This window comes from Phycodurus eques, chromosome 15 (genome assembly GCF_024500275.1).
Source record: "Phycodurus eques isolate BA_2022a chromosome 15, UOR_Pequ_1.1, whole genome shotgun sequence".
Lineage (NCBI taxonomy): Eukaryota > Metazoa > Chordata > Actinopteri > Syngnathiformes > Syngnathidae > Phycodurus > Phycodurus eques.
In genome coordinates this window covers 22,670,259-22,679,910 of record NC_084539.1, presented here as the reverse complement: position 1 = coordinate 22,679,910, position 9,652 = coordinate 22,670,259, and the positions used below count along the sequence as shown (strand labels likewise).

At 44.6% G+C, this 9,652-nt stretch overlaps 1 protein-coding gene across 1 annotated transcript; it reads left to right on the top strand.

Annotated features, from left to right (window-relative positions):
• Nucleotides 1-1,401: 1,401 nt before the first annotated feature.
• tbca (tubulin cofactor a) lies at nt 1,402-9,170 on the top strand. The gene is made up of 4 exons (XM_061698006.1): nt 1,402-1,514; nt 5,471-5,576; nt 8,350-8,436; nt 8,797-9,170. Exons 1-4 carry the CDS (start codon nt 1,462-1,464, stop codon nt 8,875-8,877), a joined length of 327 nt encoding a protein of 108 aa, XP_061553990.1. The 5' UTR covers nt 1,402-1,461; the 3' UTR covers nt 8,878-9,170.
• Nucleotides 9,171-9,652: the final 482 nt, after the last annotated feature.

Here is a 9,652-nt window from a genome sequence, read left to right as displayed (position 1 = left end):
TCTTAAAGTCTGTAAAAGGGAAGCGCTGTGAATACTTTGCGGGTGGAGCGATTGCATCCGGAAAGTATTCACCTAGCTTCCCAAAATAATAATAAATAATAAATATAATAAAGGTGACTCTCTGTGTGTAATGCACTGTAGATTGCATGTAGTTTTTTCATTTTTTATTATTTACAGTACATCAGGGATTCTCAAGTTGTGGGGTAAAAAAAAAAACACTAAATCCTAAGTACACACTCTACAACGGAGCATTTTGCCAGATTTCTTTTGTCCCTTATAGGCCACCGTACTCCTAGGATATTTCATAATGCTTGTAAACAACAGGCGAGTGACAACCGATGACCTGAACTGAAACCAGAACAAAAACTTGTTGTGTTTGGAGATGTGTCACCAGGTCTACCCCCACAAAAGTGGAGGTTATTTCCATTTCCTTCAAAAAATCTAATAAAATGAATCCCATAGATAGCATAGGCACAGTAAACAAGACAACGTTAGCCACAGCTGCCACGTTGGTAGTGCGACGTCTTCGAAAATGGCGTGTTACTATCACAATAAATGTTGTTATTTTTTTGTTTTATTTCGGGGAATTGTACACGCAATGAAAAATCAAAATGAGGTAAGAAACAAACCTGCAAATTTCACCTCGCTGGTGAATCCTCTCAGCTGCCTGAGGTCGCGTCGCTCTGCTTCAAATTGCTAATCTTGTGCATGCCCAGTTGTTAGCAAATGAGGGATGGGCATGTTTCCCCCCCAAATAGTTTCAGAATCGCCCAAGCTAACAGGTCACCGCGACTCCGCGAGGCTAACCCCCGAGCAAACGGCAAACGGTTGACACCGCGTCAGTCGCTGCCAGGTTGTTCTTCCTCAGACAGGGTGGTTTAGTTACAAAAAAAAAAAAACAGCAAAATCCCCTTTAGCTCGGTCTGAATAGCCAACACATCTATTTTGAGTTAATTTCCTTGTTAAAATGTCAATTATAGCCACCGTTGGGTCTCCCTTCCAAACAATTGACCTCACGTAACATCTTCTTGTCCTCTGACACTTCGCACATTCAAATGAATCCATTGACCATCTTTTTTTGTTTTTTCTTTTCAATCCCACTGGCTTGGCCCAACGACATGTTTAGCACTGGTCCCATCTGAGTGCGAAAGGCTTTTGCTAACCGGAAATAGACCTTTAAAATGTGCATCATGCATTAGAGCAAGTAAAATCATAACCAAGCTTAAATTAACCTCGTCTTCGGAAGTCTTTCATGTAGCTAAATGGTCATATAAGCCCTTTTATGTTTGTCTATTCGCAGTTTTATCCACTGAAGCTCGAGTCATTATGTCTCCGCTCCGATCGATTTCTCTGCGCTCGTCTGCTCGTGACTGGCTCGCCTCTTCCACCTGCTCTGCTCTCTGCTAGCTTGCCTGCAGCAACGCAACAACATCGCTACAATAAATCACACCACCCGGAGCCATGGCCGACCCAAGAATACGACAGATTAAGATCAAAACCGGCGTTTTGAAGCGGTAAGTTTGTTTAGCAAGGGTTACGTCGCTGAGGCACTTAGCGAGTTAGCTTAGCCGCGCTGTCCTGCTGGCTCAGCGGCAGACAGGGCCTAAGATGTGACCTCGTTTCCGGGTAAAGCTTCACGCCACTCCGGTGCTTTAGCAAGGCCTACTGTCGGCGAGTGCGTCAAACTAGCACGGCTATTTTTGGCTTCCATTAAACATGTTTCCGTAGCATTGCGAAGCTTGGCATGTACGGTAAGAATTGTAGTTTTCCACCCCATTGCTGCCAAGTAGCTTTTTCTCGGCATTCTCCAGTGTGGCTAACGACAAGCTACACTCCCTGCCTCCATTGTGGCTGTCACATTGTGAGCATCATTTCAAGCGTTTTACTCCGTTTTCACTCCCTTTTTGTCCAGTTTCGGCTCGTAAAGATTTGTAACGGGGCTGATGGAGTGTTGACCGCGTACGGTTATTTTTAATCACGTAAAAGTTGGATAAACACATCTTGTCATAACTAGAATTTTGTTTGTATTTTTATTTTATTTTTTAGGCAAAGAAAGCTATTGCCTAAATTAAATCATTTTCAAATTCACTCCAGTAATCCCATCAAAACAAAATTAGGATGCGGAGGCTTGATTTATTATTTTATTTGTTTCCGATTTTAAAATCATTCCAAGGTATCTTCATAACATGATTGAGGCATGCCTTGGTCAAACGAACCCAATGATCAACAATTACAAAAAAAAAATGTTGACATCTCAAATTGGTTCATTTCAAAATAAAAAAAAACAACAACAAAAAAAACCGCATAATTTCTTTGACTACTAACAAGCATTCGATGGTCTTTGACTTCTATGCTTAAACTGCATATGTTGGGACTGAGTGTATGGCATGAATTTGGTGTACAGAATTTGAGACAAACGGTTAGCAGTTGTGATTAGCATTAGCACGCTAGCGATGACACCAAGTACCTTTTAGCGCATTCATACATCACGTTTTATATATATTGCGCACATAAAATCACTTAGCTCTGTCGTTTTTGGCAAAGTTTATCAGTGTCCCAAGGCTGCGACCGTCTGCGATAAATGTCCGTGTGAAACATGGGTTCCGTTGGTCACGTGATAGTCCGCATACAGCGGATTATAACGTTATTGTCAGAAGCTAATGCTGGTTACACTGTTAGCTAACGCTAACTCTGGGCCAACGCTGCAGCTCTGCTTACCGTTTGGCTTTGCCATGATCGTGCTTTGGCAGCAGCGTTATAATGGAACTTCACCCAGCCCGGCTTCCCAGTCATTGGTGGAGAAAGTCCCTTTGAGGGAGGCATTATGTTAATGAGCCCCACCATTACGTGGCAGTGGAGCGAAAGTGCCGAACATTCTCGCTCACAGACACGTTTTCAGAAGTACGCAGATAAGGAAAACTTGGTGGTTCAGTTGACTCTGGATGGGTGGCCATGCGCTCCAGAGACCCAAGTACAGTATTTGAAACCAATTGGTACTTCATTATTTGTAGTCATCATTTCTCTTTAAGCAAGCACAATTATTTTGGATCTGATTATTTGCTTATTCCATAGAGTTTTCAGTTGGTTACTTGAATACTAAAATATTCGATAGCTGCAGGACCCGATGTATACCCGTTGTATTTGTGGTGGCTTAATGTGGTCAAATATTCTCTACAGTCAAGTAAATGCCGTACGAGGGGAAATATGAGGTTTATTTGCAGCTTCTGGAGACAGATATGAGATGAACATAGTCAGCGCTCAAGTCTATATTTTCTCCGCAACCGAATGGATCGTGTCACAAATGGGGAAATATGGCCGATCTTCCCGAAAATGAGCTCCCGGTGTACTGCGAGCTGCCTCGGATCAGGCGGCGCTGGCCCGAAATGTGCTATCGATCGCCGTTCCGCGAGGGTCGCGTTGGTAACGCGCTGCCCGAGCCGGTGATGAAGGGGGGGGCGGCTCGCCTGTCGGAGGACAATGTCACACGGCGTCCGTCCGCACACACATGACAAGTTTACACGAGTACGATTGCTCAAGTGCAGTTTGTTGACTTGACGTCGCGTCTTGCGATCAAGGCTGCGGCCTTGACAGGGACACAAGTGGTTCGAGGGGAACCTAAAAAAGGTCCAACGCGCTTTGTTTGGGTAAAAAAAAAAAAATCCTGTTGAACTGTCATCAACTTCCACAGAAATAACAGTTCAGCATTGCATATTTACCATGAGTGTTTCCCCGCCGATCCAAGCTCTGCCACCAATAGTGACAATCCGCGATTAATTAATCCCCTCACTTCATTATAGTTACTTGGCAACAAGATGCCACAAGGTGGCACCAGAGTATTACTTGTATATTAGACAAGGCTTTGGCCCGAGCACAAAACGACAATTAGGTGAGATTTTCAGCGAGTTAAGATGCTGTAAAATGGCCGGCAATATGGAGAGTTCTGCTTTGAAAAGGGCTGGCAGTCAATGAGATAATTCCCGTGAATTCGCACAGTCATTCGAAATGTTGAGGTTTCAAATGTCTGCTCTGTCGTGTTGTTGTCTCCTTTTCCGCCACGAGTCCTCACTTTATTCCAGCATGTATCCCGAGCCGGATGCCCTTAATAAAATGACAACCGTAATTTGCCTTTGTCATTGCGCTCCCGACCGCCTGCGACACGCCGCCTCAAAAATACAGTGCGGAGGGAGAAAGCGGCGGAGGAATATCGGTGCGGCTTTAATTCCCTTCTTTTTTTTCTCCTCCTATTTTCCAGCGAGCTGCCTTTTCCATTAAGCCGGCGGTGGCAGGTCTATTTAAAAGCCGCCGCGACCCCCGGCGCGCCGACTTTGTGAGAAATAAGAACTTAACATCAGCACTTGGAAAAAGGCGAGGGATGGACATTTTGTTATTAGACTGTCCTTCACTTTTATTCAAATGATTCACACTTTTATTTATATATATGTTTTATATATATATATATATATATATATATATATATATATATATATATATATATGTGTGTGTGTGTGTGTGTGTGTGTGTGTTCCAAACAGGCGACACGGAGTCTAGGACGAGGCATAATTGATGTAAAATATGACGGAGCATCGGCTGGCGCTGCGCGACACGGCGGGGCAAGCCTCGCGGCTAATGCGGCTGATTAACGCCCAATCGCTGCGCCGCTACCCTGAAAAATGACATTTGCCTCGTCACTCTGCATCGGGAAGACGACGATTAGCCGTGGAAATCTTTATCGGTGGCAAATGCGTGTTATGCCGATCGGGGGCTGGAATGTGTTTAACAGATTTAGTTCCATTTGGCTGGTAATTGATAAATAATCCTGATGGATCAATGTGCTCCAGCTCCATTTTCACTAACAATCAAGGAAAAGAGGCCCATTTACCACCTGACTTGCTCTAAATTAGGGGCTAAATTGATGATCAATTAATGGGTGTGTGTTGTACGGACGAGTCGCATAAGCACTGTGATTATTCGCGAGGCGAAAATGCTCCGCAGCGCAGTGGCATAAAAAAAAAGAGAGGAGGAAAAAAAAAACCTTCTTAGCTACAGTGGTGCCTTCAACACTCAAATCAACTTTCCCCATTGAAAAGAATGGAAGTGGAAATGAATCTGTTCCAGCCTCCAGAAAAGGACAAAATGACAAAACTCGATAATCTCGTACTTTACAAAAAAAATACAGTAAAGACCCAATTAAATTGAATGTAAATATTTCAGCAGTTTTTGACATATTTTTTCCATCTGGGTGTGAGTCGTGGCCTACAGCAGCTCCTTGCGAGTGTTCTCATTTCGTATTTGTGTGTTTGACAGTTTGAAAGCGCATTGGTGTAAGATTGCTTGGAACTTACATTTTGGTTTGTGATGCAAAAAAAAGAAATAAATCATAAATTGATGGCGGATAATCTGAAAAACTGAGACGTGGGTGCAGCGCTAAGTGGAGGTACTGCCGTCGAACGGCGTGTTTTCGTGCGTGCAGGCTGGCCAAAGAGGAGGCGTCGTACAGGACGGAAGCCAAGCAGCAGGAGGAGAAAATCGAGCAGTTGAAGGCGGCGGCGGCTGACAGTTTCCTCATCAAGCAACACGTATGTAACGCCGTCATTCGAGACGTCCGCTGCCGCGGCGCACACGAGAACGTCGCGACGTGTTTGCGCTGATCCGCAAATGCGCGTACATCTCGATCAATTCCGATCGTGTCAAAAGCTTCATTTAGATCGGTAGTTCCGTTCAAAACAGGGAAACTCGTATCATCCGGATGCGCGACACCCAGAGTGAAATAGTCCACGATTGTTTTTGTCATCGATATGTAGGCGTGGGACGGTATCTGATAACCTTGAGCAAAAGTACCGCGGTATGACTATCACGGTATTTCAATTACTGCTCTAAAATCTATTACTTTTGACAAATGTGGGTAGATAAATAACCTTTTTTCCACGGACCACACAATAGCTTTATTTGGTGCATTGATGAACATGTTCCATGTTAAATACATAAAATATAACTCAATCAAATATGAACACTGAGTAAATGACGGTGTCCCGTGAGTGGTGAGCTATTTTTAGAGCGGACCCGCGGGCTACTCACGGGGGGCCGCCGCCTGCTGCTTGCGGCCGCCACGTTGGTGATCCCTGCTCCTACTTGTGCTACAAAAAATATTTACAAAAAACAAAAAAATACAGCTATACAGCTATATTTTTTTTCTACTAAACAAATTGAAAACAAAGTGGGAAAAAAACAGGATCACGACAAAACACACAAGACAATATAAATGAGATGATGTACAACCAAAAGAAAGTCGTTGCACGAGCAGCAGACTAGCAACAGTTCCGCTAGACACGCTGGCACCTTCGTTAAAATAATGATTTTTCTCTGAATCGGTGTTGTCAGTAAAATGGAAACGTATCCACAGCGTTCTCCTTTTCGTTTTGACTTTTCACTCTCTGCCTCCGAGCGTGCGCCGTCTGCTCAGAAGATGGCAGCTCTGCTCTTCTTCGTCACATCGCAGGCTGACTGTTTAGCGAGCGACGGTCTCGTCTTTGCGAGCAGCCAATCGTATTGCGGCGCCCGGCCCCACGTTATGTTACGATGCGTCAATGTTACGGTAATTGTAAACCTTCAAACAACTGCTACGCAACACAAACGGAGCAGCGACGCATACAGACGTTCTCGCTGCTCTCATTCGTTCTCTTAGCTGGCGTCGTCCTTCCCTGCCTCTTTTTCTTGCTGTTAATTCCGCTGCATGACTTCCAGTAGAGCTCAGTGCTGCCCGACTTGTTGTGGCGCAACGTGGTACTACGCTGAAGGCGCGCAACTCTAAATTGGAACTTGGCTGTATTCTGTAAAAATCCCAAAATGATTGCTTAAAAATCCGCGACACAGTGGGGGGCGCAAAGGACATACCGCGTTGTAGCGGGGGGTCACTCTAATGACTTCTTCGACTGCAGCGTTTTCGCCATTTTTATTTCGTGGTCCCAATTCCCTCGGCTTTTTTTCCCCTCAGACGGCAGCGATGTTTACAGCTGGCATTAAAATTCCGAGCGTGTGCTTGTTTTGTTTGTTCATTCATAGCGCGGCAGTCGGGGGGCCGAGCGGCGGCACGCTTGACTGGCGTTAATGGCGAGCCGGGGAGGCCAGATGGATGATGGTTGGAGATGATGCGTCTGCTGTGGGATTGATTAGAGGTTTTTTGTTTTAATGGAATCAATACGTGGCTAAGTGTCATCTTTTATCCCGCCGCTGATGGGATCGTTCCACCGCAGCCAGAGGGCGCCGAGACTTTTCTCCGGCCGCGGCCCGCCCGCTCTTCTCGCCGGGCCGCGGCCGTAACAGTTTACGGGTCGCGTGCTGTTGCTTTCGCGTGTGGTTCACTTTACTTGCTTTGAATCAGCCGATGGCTTTTAAACTTTGTAAGTAACAAAAAAAAAATGCAAACAGACTAAAACGCATCACAACAAACCACGTAAAGTCGTTCCCTTATTGGTTGCCACAATGTAAACAGACTAGTGAGACAAACAGCACTTGTGCTGTTTGAAACACACTTTAGAGGTGCCGTATTTTACTTTTTCTAGTATTTGGGATGGAATATTGTCTTTATGATGCCTCATAAACAAGAAATATGAATTCAAATGGTCCAAGCCTTCCCGAGTCCCAGACGTTTTTCTGCCGAGAGGCCTGAAATCGGGTCATCGGAATTTCTCCAGCTGATCTACGTCACTAGCGAAGCGCTCCGCCTGCCTCTCTGCTCCCGAGCCAGCGCTGTCGACATAACACGTGTGGCTCTTCTACACGGAGGCAACCAATCAGAGGAAAGGGGGCAGTCTTAGCCAAATATGGACAACGCAGATACAAAACAAACGTCATACAAACAAACAAACGGGGCCCTTTTTTTTTTTTTTTTTTTTTTTTTTTTTCCCCCCCGAGGGGCCCTTTTTGGACACGCGTATGACAAAACCAAGGCGTTGGTTGAAATGAAATTGACACTTTCGTACAAAGTCCCTGTTAGAGAGTCACTCTATGGAGGTCGAACTAGCCAAAATGCGGGACCTTTAAAGTATTCATTCGCTACCAAGAAATTGGAGCGTTTCACTTTCAGGAACGATAAAAGACGCTCGCTCGTCGCACACTTCTCCAAATCGAAACAACTGACAAAAGAGAATCAAACGCTATATATTTGAACATCCAAATATTGAACCAACTCATACATACAGTATCATTTCTTCTCATGAAACTCCACGAGCTTAATGCTAGCATATAATGCCAATCGCCATAGACGGCTAACACACGGAGCAGCGACGACGTCGTCGCCTCTTCTTCTTGCGCTTAATTCCGCTGCAACCTAAAGTTGAAAATGTTTTTCAGGTGGCGAGCTTGCAGGAGACACTCATGATGATCCCGGACAGCCGACGTCGCATGACCATCGCCCACGGCGACCTGCTGCAGCTGCTGGTGAGGCGTCCGACGTCCCGGCACGCGCAACCTGCGCCGTTCAAAAACACACCCCGCAAGGACAAATAAAACGTCGACTTCAACATTCTTTCAAAATAAGTCAAATATATTTTTTAAACGAGGTGGCTTAGTGCCTGAAAATACAAATACAAAGTTGAGTAGACTAAATATTGGGGAAACATTCATTGCTGATTTCAAAAGTAGTCAAACTTCTTGTGTAGTTTCTTCTTTTCAACGGGGCATTTGTCAGTTTTACGCCGAACACCGCTTAAAGTTGATTGGCTGACTGGTGTCACGTGGGAAGAGTCTGACTACTCCGCAAAGAAGCAAACTCTTGTGTGTGTTTTGTCGTTATTGCAGGAAGCGGAGGAGGAATTGTCCGAGTCGGCCGAGTACCAGGAAGCCAAAAGCGTGTTGGAATCTGTCAAGTTGGAGGCGTGATGTCTGTGTTCTCACCGTGAGCTTGCTTTAAACGTTCATTCCTTTCTTCTTCTTTTTTTTTTTTTTTGGTACGGATCCGCCTCCACGTTGACCATCGTTCTTTATTCTGCCGCCACTTTTTATGCTCCAATCAATGCGACTCTCTTTATTTGCCTATAAATTGTCTTGTTGCTCTGATTACGTTGTCGGACAAATATACTGCAGATTGACTTGAAACACTCTCATTTGTCTTGTCTTTTCTGCAACATTTTGATGCTGTCAATAAACTGGGCATGTATTTAAAATTCCTCAAATACAGTGTTCCCCTCCTCTTTTTTGGGTCGTTGTTCGCACCCCCCCTATAATGTGGATTTTTATTTTTATTTTACTTGAGGGTTTTCAGTGAAAACGGTTCACAGTGCCTGTGTTCAAGTAGCAGTTGTTAACATCTATGCTAATTTCCGTTAGCCCGTTTTGCATCGCGTGTTCGCATGAAGCCAGCGGCCTTTCATGAAACAAAATTATATTTAAAAAAACTAAAACTTGCAGTTGGGCGCTACTCTTTATGAAATATAACATACTATTTTTTGTAATGTTTTGTACTAGGTCTGCTGTATCTGATTTCCTTTTTATTTTATTTTTGATTGTTTTATTCCCCCAAATAAACTAAAAGGATGGGGCAATGTGCCAGTCTGTACAAAAAGGGACATTAATCGGTAGCACACGTAAAATCCTGGACAAGCTTTTTGCCCCATGTCAGCGCCCTCTGCTGGATCTGCTGGGTCTCTGCCCCACT